General features: G+C 59.5%; 9 protein-coding genes across 9 annotated transcripts; 4 read left to right on the top strand and 5 right to left on the bottom strand.

The window, feature by feature from the left end:
* Positions 1–46: 46 nt before the first annotated feature.
* ACA1_115240 (uncharacterized protein) lies at positions 47–498 on the bottom strand (the record flags this gene model as incomplete). The annotated part of the gene is made up of 2 exons (XM_004342175.1): positions 47–191; positions 307–498. Coding segments are annotated over 2 exons (337 nt in total), but the record flags the coding sequence as incomplete, so codon positions are not given.
* Positions 499–638: 140 nt separating this feature from the next.
* On the bottom strand, positions 639–3,984 carry ACA1_115230 (uncharacterized protein; the record flags this gene model as incomplete). Its single annotated transcript, XM_004342174.1, has 13 exons — positions 639–947; positions 1,049–1,146; positions 1,258–1,379; positions 1,505–1,681; positions 1,774–1,832; positions 1,939–2,079; positions 2,181–2,342; positions 2,425–2,522; positions 2,643–2,780; positions 2,902–3,082; positions 3,235–3,385; positions 3,578–3,766; positions 3,863–3,984. 13 exons carry the CDS (start codon positions 3,982–3,984, stop codon positions 639–641), a joined length of 1,947 nt encoding a protein of 648 aa, XP_004342223.1.
* A 378-nt stretch (positions 3,985–4,362) lies between these two features.
* ACA1_115220 (uncharacterized protein) lies at positions 4,363–5,499 on the top strand (the record flags this gene model as incomplete). Its single annotated transcript, XM_004342173.1, has 4 exons — positions 4,363–4,696; positions 4,806–4,906; positions 4,969–5,140; positions 5,243–5,499. 4 exons carry the CDS (start codon positions 4,363–4,365, stop codon positions 5,497–5,499), a joined length of 864 nt encoding a protein of 287 aa, XP_004342222.1.
* Positions 5,500–5,858: 359 nt separating this feature from the next.
* ACA1_115210 (uncharacterized protein) lies at positions 5,859–6,897 on the top strand (the record flags this gene model as incomplete). The annotated part of the gene is made up of 4 exons (XM_004342172.1): positions 5,859–6,145; positions 6,211–6,310; positions 6,394–6,563; positions 6,630–6,897. 4 exons carry the CDS (start codon positions 5,859–5,861, stop codon positions 6,895–6,897), a joined length of 825 nt encoding a protein of 274 aa, XP_004342221.1.
* Positions 6,898–6,949: 52 nt separating this feature from the next.
* Positions 6,950–8,214, bottom strand: ACA1_115200 (uncharacterized protein; the record flags this gene model as incomplete). The annotated part of the gene is made up of 4 exons (XM_004342171.1): positions 6,950–7,366; positions 7,533–7,731; positions 7,844–8,064; positions 8,158–8,214. The coding sequence occupies 4 exons, from the start codon at positions 8,212–8,214 to the stop codon at positions 6,950–6,952; spliced, it is 894 nt and encodes a 297-aa protein (XP_004342220.1).
* Positions 8,215–8,418: 204 nt separating this feature from the next.
* Positions 8,419–8,782, bottom strand: ACA1_115190 (uncharacterized protein; the record flags this gene model as incomplete). Its single annotated transcript, XM_004342170.1, has 3 exons — positions 8,419–8,466; positions 8,548–8,563; positions 8,646–8,782. 3 exons carry the CDS (start codon positions 8,780–8,782, stop codon positions 8,419–8,421), a joined length of 201 nt encoding a protein of 66 aa, XP_004342219.1.
* A 308-nt stretch (positions 8,783–9,090) lies between these two features.
* Positions 9,091–9,645, top strand: ACA1_115180 (cwf18 pre-mRNA splicing factor protein; the record flags this gene model as incomplete). The annotated part of the gene is made up of 1 exon (XM_004342169.1): positions 9,091–9,645. The coding sequence occupies one exon, from the start codon at positions 9,091–9,093 to the stop codon at positions 9,643–9,645; it is 555 nt and encodes a 184-aa protein (XP_004342218.1).
* Positions 9,646–9,780: 135 nt separating this feature from the next.
* Positions 9,781–12,312, bottom strand: ACA1_115170 (uncharacterized protein; the record flags this gene model as incomplete). The annotated part of the gene is made up of 8 exons (XM_004342168.1): positions 9,781–10,131; positions 10,215–10,330; positions 10,463–10,672; positions 10,833–10,937; positions 11,036–11,167; positions 11,334–11,447; positions 11,538–11,976; positions 12,055–12,312. The coding sequence occupies 8 exons, from the start codon at positions 12,310–12,312 to the stop codon at positions 9,781–9,783; spliced, it is 1,725 nt and encodes a 574-aa protein (XP_004342217.1).
* A 361-nt stretch (positions 12,313–12,673) lies between these two features.
* ACA1_115160 (HMG (high mobility group) box domain containing protein) lies at positions 12,674–13,251 on the top strand (the record flags this gene model as incomplete). Its single annotated transcript, XM_004342167.1, has 2 exons — positions 12,674–12,892; positions 13,039–13,251. 2 exons carry the CDS (start codon positions 12,674–12,676, stop codon positions 13,249–13,251), a joined length of 432 nt encoding a protein of 143 aa, XP_004342216.1.
* Between the last annotated feature and the right edge of the window lie 321 nt (positions 13,252–13,572).

The raw sequence follows: 13,572 nt of genomic DNA, 5'->3' as shown, positions 1-13,572 counted from the left end.
CGATTCGCGTAGCATCAACCATCTCACTCAAAAGAGTTCGGCGTACCCGGGCCAAGAGCCTCCTTGGGGGCCTTGCAGCGCTTGCGAAGGGAGTAGAGCTGGAAGCAATCCTTCAGGAACTTCTCGGCCGCCTTCTTGTTGATGCTGCCCAGATTCTTGGGATCGTAGAACTGCCAGATCTCTCGCGCCATCTAGATCCACACCTCAGCCACATTGGCCAGCCGGTCAGCTCTTCCATTTAATCAATTCAATTCATTCATTGGTAATCGAAAAGAAAAAATAAAAAGAAGAAAGACATAAACGCACCTGATCTATTTTTGTTTCAAGGTCTTCATCGATGTCTAGTTCGTCGCTGGCGGTGGGGGGCTTGATGGTGCCCTTCTTGAGCTCCTTCACCAGCTGCTTCTTCATCTGGGGATCATCGAACACCGTGTAGCCGTCGGGACTCGGGAACACCGTCTCCATCAGAACCAAACCCTTGATGCTCGCCGCTCCCATTGTCTTGTCTACTCTATCACTACAACTCGCTTGCTCTTTGATGATGTCCCTCCTTGTGCTTCTTCGCTCCAATTCTTATTTGTGCAGCAACCACAAATTAATGAACGTCGACACATAAATTGTTTGCGTTTTTGTTTCGGTCACCGCTCGGTGGCGGCCAGGTGCAGCCAGCGCTGGAGGACGACGGCGTAGGTGGCGTCTCTGCGGCTCCTCGACGAGGCCGGCAGGCCACCCGCAGCCCCGCCCAACGCGGTGGTCAGCGGGAAGAAGTGGTGCGACGTGACCACACTTTGGCTCGCCGTCGCGCCTCGGCCGCCGATGGCAGCAGGCTTGTCCCCGGCGCCCGGCTCCTTGCCCGCACTGCCGCGCCCTGCGGCAGCAGAAGCAGTCGCAGTCGCGTGGTCCTCCTCGGCGATCATCACCTTCTGCATGATCTGCAGCTGGTGCGACTGCACGAGCGACACCAGACTCACCTCTCTATTTGTTTTTTTTGTTATTTTTTCGATCGAAACGTCAATCAAGAAAAATGAAAGAAAAAGAGAGAAGAGACGTACATGGTGGTGGCCTTGTCGGCGAGTGACTGGAAGAGCAGCGAGAGGTCGCGTTTCTCCACCGGGCGCCCCTCTTGCATGGCCGCCTGATGTAGATCTGGAATGACGAGTCACCGGCCCACGCCCGTGAGATATAGTGCGCGGCAGCACTGGGGGTGACATCGGGGGAACAACGAGTGATTGGGGGGGGGAGGAATGGGGGCGGTACCGCCGAGCAGGCGGTGGGAGAGCTGCATGAGCAGGTACTCGATGAACTCTTCGTCGGAGAAGATAGGCTTGGCGCTTCCGCACACGATCTTGGTGCCGTCCACGACTACGTGCACAACCAAGCTGCACACACGACACACACACACGACACACAACACAACACACGACGCACGCACAGTGAATTGAGGAACGCAGCCTCGCAGCCATGAGACGACACGCATGACACGCACACAGAACCAGACACTCACCTGGAGGCGAAGAGGACGTTGAAGGAGGAGACGGTGGGCGATTTGGGCGAGAGGAACCAGTGGGTGGCGAGGAAGGGCGTCGATGCGCAGAGGGCGCTCAGACGGGCGTGCAGGCGCTGACGCAGGCAGTGGTGCCGGAACGTGTCGAACAGCGCGTTGGCCATCCGAATTCCCACTCTGCACGCACGCACCAGTCAGCCTCGGCTTGCATCGCAGCTCCTCTTCCACGAGTCGTGTGCGATGGTGGGTGTGCTTGGTCGCTGTGGTACCTTCGCGAGGGCGGAGTCGGGGGCGCCGGATTGATCTGCAATCGGAGCAGCTGGTCTTGCTGGGAAGCAGGCAGCGCGTGAGCCGAAAGACATTGGTGTGAGAACACACACACCACACACACGACACACACGACACACACATCACACACACGTCTTAACACGTACGTGTTGTCGCCAGAGTTTGAAGAGGAGGACGGTGAGGGTGTCGGCGATGTTGCCCTCCCCGTCCTTGTGCTCGTCTTCGTCGTAGTGGTGCACGGCCAGCGCGTCCTCCTCGCCCATGCCCTCCACCCACTCCGTACCATCCTGCTCAACTATCAGCATTCTTCACATTCATGACACACGACACGACACGCACGACCGCACACGCGTGATCGCACACGCACGCAAAGTGAGGGAGAGGGTACGGGAGGGGCGGTGCGGGACGAGGCGAGGCGGATGGAGAGCGGGCGTGCGCGGATGGTGGCGTCGTAGAAGGTGATCTCGTTCTCGAACACGTGGGCGTGGTTGGACCACCACCACTCCGACTTGTGGCCCTGGCGCGTCGCCTCCGACACGCCCTCCGACAGCTGATCGCGGTCAGTGAAGGTGAGCGAACAGGCAACGGAATGTGAAATGTGGAAGGCGGAGAATGTGGAATGTGGGGCGCACCTCGCGGAAGAGTTCGGCGCAGAACTGAGATCGAAGGGCGCGCGACAGGAGCGCGATCGTGGCGGTGGCGCCGGTCGCCTCCTCGGCGTCTTCTCGTCCTATGAAGCGAGCACCACGTGAGAAGCCGTGCGTGTCGTGCCGTGCCGTGCCGTGCGTGCGGTGTGTGCATGCGCGTGTCGTGCGTGCGTCGTGCGCGTGTCGTGCATCGTTGGTCTTACCTTGAGAAGCAAGCGGGAGGGAGTAGGTGGAGTGTTGGTGGGTGGTGAGGATTCGCAGCGACTTGTCGACGCGCGAAGGGGCCATGTGCACTACAACCTCGCCCGTGCGCGTCTTCCGCAAATCCACCTCACACGCATCTACACGAGCCCAGCGTCGTGTGCGGTGGTGCGTGTGCGTGCGTGTGTGCGTGTGCGTGTGCGTGTGTCGGATGAGATCAACCGATGCGGAGAGGGGATTCTTAAGAAGAAGAAGAGTTACCGGCACTGCTGCCGCTGCAGGGGATGGCGTATTCGGCCACGATGGCGCGGGGCGGCCGGCCGCGGAGCTTCACCTCCTTGCGGAGGGTGAGGATCTCGTCGTTGTATCGCTTCTCCCTCGCCACCAGCGTCCGCAGACGGGTCGCCGCCTTCGTCAGGTCCGTCGCCGCCTTCTCCAGTTGCTGTTTGGTTGGGTGGACGACACGCACGGCACACACATCGCACGACACACACGACACACGACACGCACGACACACACGACACATCGCAACAGACGCAGGTGAGTGAGCAGGAGAGACGAGGGCGATCGTTGTTCTTGGGGGAGGGAGGGCACCTTCTGCTTGGCGAGGATGGTGAAGGCCTGCGAATCGACCGCCCGCGAGACCGGAGGCGGCTGCTTCTGGATGAGGGCCGTGGCGAGGTGCTCCCCGCGCTGGGCCATGTCTATGAACCCAAACATGAGCTCCATCTCGCCCATCGCATGCCTGATGGCGCAATCAGCGGTCAGCCCGGCGCGCGTGTGCGTGTGTCGTGTGTCGTGTGTCGTGTGTCGTGTGTCGTGTGTCGTGTGTGTCGTGTGTGTCGTGTGTGTCGTGTGTGTCGTGTGTGTCGTGTGTGTCGTGTGTCGTGTGTCGTGTGTGTCGTGCGTGTGGCGAGGGAAGGGTAGTGGTGCGGACCGCATGCGTGCGAAGATGGCGTCGCGGCGAGTGGCTTCGAGGCGCATGCGCTCCTCGCGCTTCTTCTGTGCTTCCCGGGTCCGCGCCTCGGCGCCCTCTTCATCGCCCTTGCCGCTGCGGCCCTTCTCGTACTTGAAAAAGTCCACCTGCCGCGCTCGCTGCGTGAACAGCTCCTGCGCGTCCTTCTCCCTACATACGCGGGTCCAACATAAATCAATAAAATGTTCTGCAAATGATTTGTGAATGAAAAGAGATTAAATCGGGGGGGGGGCACTCGTCGAGTACGTTTCGAGCTGCTCGGTGACGGCGGCAGGATTGGCGGGTTCTTCGAGGTAGCAGAGCACCTTCCGGTCGTCGCTCCATGCCGCATCCACCGTCACACGCACGCCATCCGCAGCTCCCTCCATCTCTGTGGATGTCTTTTTATATTTCGGATTTCTTTTCGTTTTAATTACTTTTCGCGACTTGTTCGCAAACGTTTCGGCGGAATTTGAAAACGGGGAGCATTTTGAGCGGAAAGCAAGAGGAGCAGGGTACGAGATGTGCGAGAAGGGGACGAGGGGTTCGGCTGAGCCCACACGGGGCCGTCTTCTCGAGATGGTCGCGGTCTCCAGCAACGGTACAAAGATGTTGTATTCAAATTCAACAAGGAGCCAGCCTTTTCCAACATAATAAGCCTTCATTCAATCATTGATTCATCCAAGTACACAGACAAATAGACTGTCATGTTTCCCGTTCAAAACTTTGAGGAGAGGGAGATGCGTGGCGGCTCGACCGGGCTGAAGATGGACGAGGCTCGACCCAGCCGCAGGGGCGCCACACCCGCCCTACCCGACCAAGGCGAGCACGACTTTGGCAGCTCGTCCGCCCGCTTCTTCCAGCCCAGCGCCAAGGCAGGCGCCAAGGCAGACGCCAGCGGCAGTGCAGGCGACCGCGACTTTGGCAGCTCGGCCGACCGCTTCTTCCATAGCCACTACACCGGCGACGCGCGGGACCTCCTGGCGCCCTCCACCGAGAGCGTAGACGAGGCCGAGGCCGAGGCTGGTCTGGACCGCGACTTTGGCAGCAGCACGTCGGCGCTCTTCCGCAGTAGTGAGCAGCCGGATGAAGGCCACCGCAGTACGATCACCGTTCCGCTTCTTCTTTTGCTGCTTCTTCTTCTTCCGCGACTTGGTCTGTGCTCTATGGAATGGTAGGCTGACTGATACGATCGTGGGTGCATGCGCAGTGTGCGGGATGGTGGCCAACCTGCTCAAGTCGCGCGGCATGCGGAAGGAGGAGTCGGCAGACGACGTCTGTCGCTCAGTCTCCGGCACCGACCAGACCTCCGTACACGCCCTCTTCTTCTTCATCATCGAAGATCAATGGCTGATGACCGGCTTTGTGTGCAGTGTAATTTCTTCGTGCGCGCGTTCGGATCGGACATCCTGCAGAAGCTCGGCGAGGAGCCCATCGACGACATCTGCGACGAGCTCGACTATGCCAAGACGCGCCCTCCCGGCTGCACGGCCAGAGCGACGCCGCCAAGCTCGCCAACATCCAAGCCGGCGAGGACGCCCGACGGTACGCACCCTTGCTTCACCCGTTCGCTTCACAAACACACACGACACACGACACACACACGCCACATTGTGCTGATCGCGGCCGTACACAGAACGCGAGGAGGCGACCCGACCAGGGACAGCGCGCCGACGGCGAACCTGGACGAAGGCGCGCGCGTGCTGTCAGTCAGCCGCGCGCGAACGCCGTGGGGCGGCAGCGCGGGCCTGAACAAGGGCGGCCGGTCGATGCCGGTGGTGAGCTCAGCCCAGCAGAAGGAGGTTGGCTGGGACACGGTCGACCCGCACAACGAGGGCCACCCGGCCGCCAGCTCAGGCCGCGCCGGGCTCAAGGGCCTTGGCGTCAACATGGAGGGCCAATGATGAACTCATTCTTTGCATTAAGATGAACATTCTTCTTCTTCTTCTTCTTCTATAGCTCCTATTATGCAGGCAAAGCTGGGGCAGGGCACAGTGGTCCAGCCTGGCCTCGGCAGGGTGGTGAGTTTGGGGGGGGGGCTTGGAAAATGTTATCGGGCTGATCGCCGCTCGTGGTGAACCACAAAGGACCCGTGAGATCCTGAAGAGAAATCGGCCAAGCAAAGGCTGATCGACCCGCGACAGACCAGACGTCTTGATCCTTCCTTCCTCCTCAAGAACACGCATGACTGGGCTCTCGTTGCGAACTCTTTTGTTATAACAACGCAGCAACCGCACACACCGCACACACCTACATAAACACCATGTTCCCGGTTCAGAACTACGAAGATATGGAGGGAGACGACCACCACGGCCTGCGGGTGGACGAGCGCCCGGGCCGCAAGGGCGCCACGCGCGGCTGGATGGACGATCGCGAGGAGCACGACTTTGGGAGCACGACCGACCGCTTCTTTCGACGCGAGAAGCGGGGCGGCGAGAGCGACGACAACGCGGCCCTCAGGCGCGCCCGCGCCGAGAAGGAGGACCTGCGCACAGGCCTGTTCGGCCGCGGCAAGGCCGCCCGCCAGCAAGACGAAGCCCACAGCCGTACGTTCTCGCAGTCTCTCCTCTTGAGATGAAGAAGATGCAGACTCGATGGGTGTGTGTAGTGTGCAGGATGGTGACGGATCGCCTCAAGACGAGCGGCGGTGGCAGGAGGGAGGAGCACGCCAGCGAAGACGTGTGTCGTTCGCTTCAGCGGGCTGACAAGATCGCCGTACGTACCACACACACACGCACACGCACACACACACACACACACACAAACACACACGCTGTTAATGGTGAGTTGTGGCGTAGTGTCAGTACTTTGTGCGCACGTTCGGGGACGACATCATGAGCAGGCTGGACGAGCCCGTCGAGGAGATCTGCGAGGAGCTGGACTACGCCAAGACGGCGCCCTCGCGCCTGCAGAACCAAAGCGACGCCACCAAACGCGACAACATCCGCGGCGGCGAAGACGCACGACGGTACGCACCGCACACGACACGACACGCATCACGACACACGACACACCGCTCACGCGTGTGCGACAGGGCGCGAGGAGGCGACCCGACCAGGGACCGCGCGCCGACGGCCGATCTGGACGAGGGCGCTCGTGGGCTGACGGTCAGCCGCGCCCGCACGCCGGGCGGCGGCAGCGCGGGCCTGAACAAGGGCGGCCGGTCGATGCCGGTGGTGAGCTCGGCCCAGCAGAAGGAGGTCGGCAGGAGCTCGGTCGACCCGCACGACGAGGGCCACCCGGCCGCCAGCTCGGGCCGCGCCGGCCTCAAGGGCGTCGGAGTCAACCGCCAGGGCGAATAAGAGTCGATGATGACGTCAGCTGAATAAAGCTGGCCAGTGGCGTGACCACTTTTTAGCTAGAAAGCCAGGCGTAGACGTTGCGCGGGACGCTCTGGAGGAGGACGTGGTGGGCCGTAGTCCCGTTTCGTCGCATGCGGAACATGAGCCCCTTCCACTCCTCGCCGGCCACCCGCTTCGCGAAGGCCTTCTCTCTTTTGTCGCTATCGTCGTCGTCGTCTTCGTTCTTTTCTTCGGCCACGATGCGGTCGTAGGTGGTCTGGACGCGGGCGGCCAGCTCGTCGAATCGCCTTTCGACGCTGGCGTAGAGGTCGGCGTGTTCCGGGAAGTACGCCGCGAATCCGAGGTCTTCTTCGCCTTCGCTTTCGTTCTTTTTTGAGCTTGCAGCTGTCGCTAACGATGACGATCGTCGTTCGAGGAGGACATGGAGAACCTCCTTCTCGAGCGCGTGCCGATCGTTCTTGGTGTTGGTCTGCTCCGGCGAGTGAATGTAACAATAGAATTTCCTATACAACGGCGGCACCTGCATTCGCGTATCTCATCAGCCTAACAGTGTTGTGTGTGCCGTGTGTCGTGTGTTCTACGCGCGTGCGGTGGTGCGTGTGTGGCGTGTCGTGTGTCGTGTGGGAGGTGTGTACGGCGTTGGCCTGGTCCATGGGTTTGACGGGGTCTTTGGGGAAGCGCTCCATCAGGTGGAGGTAGGTGGGTCGGCAGCGTCGCTCGTAGTCCTCCCACAGAAGTGAGGTCATGGGCCGCACCTCCTCCCAATACGGATTGGCCACCAGGTAGTCCTCGATCCGCCCCGTCTCAAACAACTGAATCCCAAAGTGCAGGTACCTAGCGACACACGACACACGGCACGACACACGACACACGACACGACACACACGACACACACGCATTTGAGTGGTGAGGAACAAGAAGTGGTGGATGGAAGCGAGCAACGCACCGAAGGGAGTGGGTGAGCATCTTCTTGCTCTTGCGGAGGAGCTGGTCCTGCTCTTCTAAGGCCTTGGGCTGGTCCTCGGTACCGCCGCGCGCGAGCTTGTGGGCCTGCTTGCAGTAGACCTTGGCCCGGTTCATCGAACTGCAGGCCTTCATGAAGAACGCCTTCTTCAACTTGTCGACCTGCAGTGTCCACCCCTCGAGCAGCGCGGCAGCGGGAATGGTCTGACGAGCGCGATGATGAGTGTCAACAGCGCGTGTGCGGTGGTGCGTGTGGCGTGTGGCGTGTGCTGCTGTTGTGTTTACCTCGAGCCATACATTGTCGCGAGGGAGGAAGACGCTGTAGAGCGCAATGAAGTGGTGGTCGCGCACCATTTCCTGATGAGTGGAGCGTTCAATGGTCAGCTCAAGCAGCAAAAAAAAGAACGAGGAGGATACGGCACGGTGGATTCCCGGGTGGTCGCCCACCCCAGTACTAGCACCGCCTGGCGCAGCTTAACTTCGCTGTTCGGATGGGAAGCGGTGCTTTCTGCGCAGTGTGGCCGTATCCAACCACACTCGCGCCGCACCATCGCGTCCTTATGTCCAGCTCACCACTACATGTAGGAGTGCGGCGAGGGTGCAAACCTGGAACGTGGCGAGGGTGTAGATGCAGGCGTTGAACTGGCCGCGGTCGATGAGGTTCGTTCCCTGGTAGTCGTCTGGCACGAGGAACAGGAAGTCCCTGCGCGGGAAGAGAGGCATGACCACGTCAACACAGGCGACGGTGCGCGGGTAGGAGAGTGGTGGGGAGTATGGCGCGGTACCAGTCGGACCCGGGCTCGGCGGTCTGGTAGACGCGGGAGCCAAGCTGGTAGACATTGAGCACCCGGGGCAGTGCCTCATCGGCCGTGCCGCCAGGCGCTTCCGAGTGCGGGAGGCTGAAGCCGAGCGCCTGCACCATGGTTATTATTTTATTTTAATTTTATTTTATTGTATTTTATTGTATTTTATTAATCTTGTTTGCATGAAACGTAAACTCGAGCAAGACGAGTTGGGCAGAGGGAGTGCAAACCTTAAGCACAACGGGCAACGTCACGTCGGCCTCAGGGATCCAGTGGTCAGTTGCGTCCATCTCTTCTTGCTCGTTCGCACAAATATGACCTTTTTTATGTCATGCCTGGCATTCCGTGCAATTTTTCTTCTTTTTCTTTTGCTGTTCGCATTGGCCAAGGGGGTCGATTTTGAATCGAAGAACATAGAGATCACAAGATGTCGGCTGAGGATGATGAGCGAGTGGGTATGGAGGTGGACGAAGAGCCCAACTTGCGGAGACGAACACAGCGCGAGGACGAGGAAGAGCGGAATGACGAAAATGACGAGCGGCGAGAGGAGGGCGAAAGCGATGAGGAGGACGAAGATGGCGAGGATCACACTGGCGAGAAGGGCGAGGGGAAGAAGAAGAGGAAGGAGCCCAATCCGCACGAAGGGAGGCTCAAATTCCGGAACTACGTCCCACGGGATAACCTGCTGCGCGAGCTGAGGATCGAGCCAGCCCCGCTGCCGTCGATGGTGGGTGAGATCAACCGAAAGCTGATCATGATGGAGGGCAGGAGGGGCGAAGATCTGCTGGCTCTGGCGCCCAAGAAGCCCAATTGGGATCTCAAGCGCGACATCGAGAGGAAGCTCGATGCCCTCGAGAAGCGTACGCAGCGCGCCATCGTCCTTCTCCTCAAGCAGAAGCTCGAAGGTGGAGAAGGCGCCATCGAAGGCGCCGAGCGAATGATGATCGAGGCCAAGCAGGAGGGGCTCAGCCACATCGACTAAGTCGTTCCATTCCCGTTCTAGTAAGCCACCCTCACATCTCTCATCATCTCATGTTATTTATTCCTTCAATAAATGCTCTACGCCTGTCCATCTCCATCGCTTTCATCTTCATCTTGGCTATTTTATTTTTGGTCTCTACGCGCCAGCAGATGGAGGAAAGAGTGCCGGCCAGCACCATCGCGGGATGAGCGTCTCTTCGCGTCTCCTTCTCTCACCTTCCTCCCCATCCATCCTTTCACCATCATGCAGCAGCTGCGCCCCGTCTCCTTCATCATCTTCACCTTCATCGCCCTCCAGCTCGCCGTGCGCGCCGAGGTGGCGGAAGAGGCCGGGGAGCGGGTGGAAGGGCATGTGGCGGCGGTACTGACCGCGCGTGAGGGCGAGACAGTGACGCACCTCGTCGTCGGTGCCCACGCACTCCAGCGGCTTCATCCGGCCCTCGCGCCCCAGCAGCTCCTCGAACATCACGAACAGCGACTCGCGCTCCTGCACACCACATCAGCATTCACAAGTGAGTGTCGCGTGCGCGTGTCGCGTGCGCGTGTCGTGTGTCGTGTCGTTTAGCGTACGAGGAGGTTGTCACCGAACACGGCCCACACTTCGCGAGGAGGGAGGTAGGCCGATAGGAGAAGAAACACGAAGCAGCACTTGGGACAGTTGGCGCACCACCGCGACCCCTCCTTCTCTGCGAGTGTCCCCATTCACCGCACACGACCCCAACACACCGCACACACCGCACACACCGCACACGACGCGTAACAATGATCGACTGATGAGAGGGAGAGCGGAGGGTACGAGGCGAAGCGTGAGTGGGCACCGAGGGGGAAGTTGCAGCTGATGAAGAGGTGCAGGTAGTTGCGGCGCGAGTTGGAGCCCTCCCGAAGGAATCGCTTCATGATGTCGATCTCCCACAGGGGCTGGAGCGCGGAGAAGTAGTAGACGTCGTCGGTGATGTACTCTCGGATGAACGCGTTGCACTCGCGCTCGAACACGAGGCTCTTGTCGTACTGGTGGTTGATGTCCATCCCTGAGTCCACACGACACACGACACACGACACACGACACACGACACACGACACACGACACACGACACACGACACACGACACACGACACACGACACACGACACACAGGTGAATGGGTGGGTGTGCCAAGGAAGAAGGTGGAGCTGGAGGTGCGGCGCGGTACCGAGGTAGGTGGTGTTGCCAAAGTTGGCGCTCTTCTCGTTGCCCACGGCGATGAAGTCCAGGTCGTTGAGCAGCGCCACCAACACCGAAGAGAAGGCGACCATGGCTGTGTCCAGCGCATTGCGACGCACATGGTGAGCGATCACGGTCGCGCGCAGCAGTGGAGCAAGAGAGAAGGAATGATGAAGAATGCCGAGCACGCACCGGCCCAGGGGGGACACTGCGGGGCGATATGCGCGCGCCAGTCGCTGTTCCACAGCTTGTCGCTGAACTCGAGCTCCCGCAGCCCTTCGAGCGTGGCATGGGGCACCGTCGGCGGACGTCGCTTGGTGTCTGCTGCACTCGTTTTTTTTGTAGAAGTGTGAGCCTTGTGGTGCGTATCGTGTGCGTGTGCTGTGGTGCGTGTGCGTGTGCGTGTGCGTGTGCGTGTGCGTGAGCCTTGTGGTGCGTATCGTGTGCGTGTGCGTGTGTCGAACGTTCACGCATAACTCACGGTGCGTACGATTGTCCTCTTCTTCTGGCGGCTCTCCTGAAGCGCGGATGATGGCCGAAAGTCGCCAGTTGCGGTCAAACTCCCCGTAGCGCTCCGCCAGGTAGAACCACATCAACGGCGCCCCTGGTGATCGCAACAGAGAATGAGTCTTTATCATCATCGTCGTCGTCATCATACGCGCTTCAACAGAAGAAGAAGGGATCGAGCGCACACCCGTTCGTTTGAGGACCTCGAAGGCGAGCAGGGAGTCCTTTCCGCCGCCCAGCGGCACCAGCACACCCTTGGGCTTGCGCGTTTCCCACCACCCGCCGTCCGCCCATTGATCGCCGGCAGCCGCTCGCTCGTGGCCATGATCGTGGCCGTGGTCGCGGCCGTGGCCGTGGTCGTCGCCATCGACACCACCATCGGCGTCGACGCCTTCCCACACGAGCTCGACGCTGTTGCGAAAGTCGAGCTTGTTGACGAAGTAGAACTCGCCCAGCGAGCGGAGGAAGATGTGCTCGCGCCAGAAGGCGAGCTCGCGCGGACACATGCGCGGCCCGGCCCGCACGACGATGCGCGGGCAGTAGAAGCGCATGTAGAACCACGCAGCGTAGACCATGCCCACCGCACGCACGGCCCTGTCCATGCGCTGCAGGCGGTCCCTGGTGCACTGGCAGAGAAACGTTATTTATTTATTGATTTATTTATTTACTGATTTTAAAAAATCAAAGATAATTGGAAATGGTACCTTTTGGCGATTGGCGTCGTCGGTGGTGGTGAGGGAGGCCAATTCTGCCACGAGCTGGCGGTAGCGACTCAAATCGATCTTCAATTCGGGCGCCATGCGAACGGCATTGCAAAAGCTGAAGCGGAAGATGAGAACGTCGCGGTCGTGCTGCACCTCGTAGCCGTCGTACGACAGGAACTCCACGTTCCTCTCCTCGTCGAACATCGACAGGCCTCCTTCTTCATCCGTCAGATTTTCACCCTCGGCATTATCCCACATTCTCTCCGCGTGTGTGGGTGGAACGCCGGCCGCAATCGATTGCACGTGATCGAGAGCTCTTTGCGAACACCAGCCAGCCCCGAAGCTCAAGGTCGAATGAGATTCGATCGTTCTGATTTTCCAATTTTCGGTTCCCGTTTATTTTGGTCATTGACATAGTCGGGATTCGATCCGGCGTTGGATGGGCTGGGCGGAAAGCACAGCGGCACCGAATGGCCGAGAGCTGAAGTGACCGTTGTTTGGAGCACAACCGCAGCTGCGGCCCAATAAATATGACCGCAGGCCGAGCGCTACACTTTTTTCACAACACCAGCCAGCGAAGTAGTAGCAGCGCCATCGATTTCGAATCGCAATCAACATAATGAGCGAGAGGCCGAAGAGGAACAGCAAGACCCCGACGAGGTTCAACCCGGAGGCGGCGGTGGAGAAGGCCGACAAGGCCGAGAAGAAGAAGAAGGTCCCCGTCAAGAAGACCAGGGCCACCAAGAAGGGCAAGAAGGAGAAGGACCCCAACGCTCCTAAGCGCGCCAAGACCGCCTACATCATCTTCGCCACCGAGGAGAGGCCACGAGCGAAGGCGGTACGTAACGGTTCAACACAGGAGATCTTGTTGTGACCCTCTTTTCTTTGGCTTTTCCCTTTCGCAACGCAACGGTCACATCGTTCGCGCTTGATGTAACGGCTAGTTTGCAGATGGCCTGACATTGAATCCACTTCATCATTTAGGACAACCCCGAGCTCGGCTTCGGCGATCTCACAAAGTGCGTGTCCGACAAATGGAAGGCCTTGTCGGATGATGAGAAGGCGCCCTACCTCGAAAAGGCTGCCCAGGATAAGGAGAGGTATGCGGACGAGGTCTCCAAGTACAACAAGAGCAAGTCTGACGATTCCGGCAAGTCGGAAGATGGCTCTGATGAAGAGGATGATGGTGACGAGTAAGGTGCAGGCATTCGATGCACTTCTTACAGCCCACCGAGCCAGATGGCCGGTTGATTTTTTCACTTGTACAAAAAGCACTGCGTCGAACAAACAAAGATTCAACCACGTTGAAAGCGAATGGATTGAAGTATTTACTGCTTGCTACTCGCTTGCATAAGTATTACAAAGATGTGAGATGCATGAAGATGAGGAGAGAGCACGTTTAGGCCTGCACCTCCGCGGCAGCGGGTGTCTCCTCCTGGGGCTGCGGGTGAGCCTCAGTCCACTGCTTCTTCTCGTCCTCGAACGCCTTCTTCTGCTCTTCGAAGGCCTTTCGCTGCT

The sequence above is a fragment of the Acanthamoeba castellanii genome, assembly GCF_000313135.1.
Source record: "Acanthamoeba castellanii str. Neff unplaced genomic scaffold scf7180000084669, whole genome shotgun sequence".
In the NCBI taxonomy this organism is placed as follows: domain Eukaryota; phylum Discosea; order Longamoebia; family Acanthamoebidae; genus Acanthamoeba; species Acanthamoeba castellanii.
The sequence above is the reverse complement of the archived record's forward strand: the minus strand, read 5'-3'. Positions and strand labels throughout refer to the sequence as shown.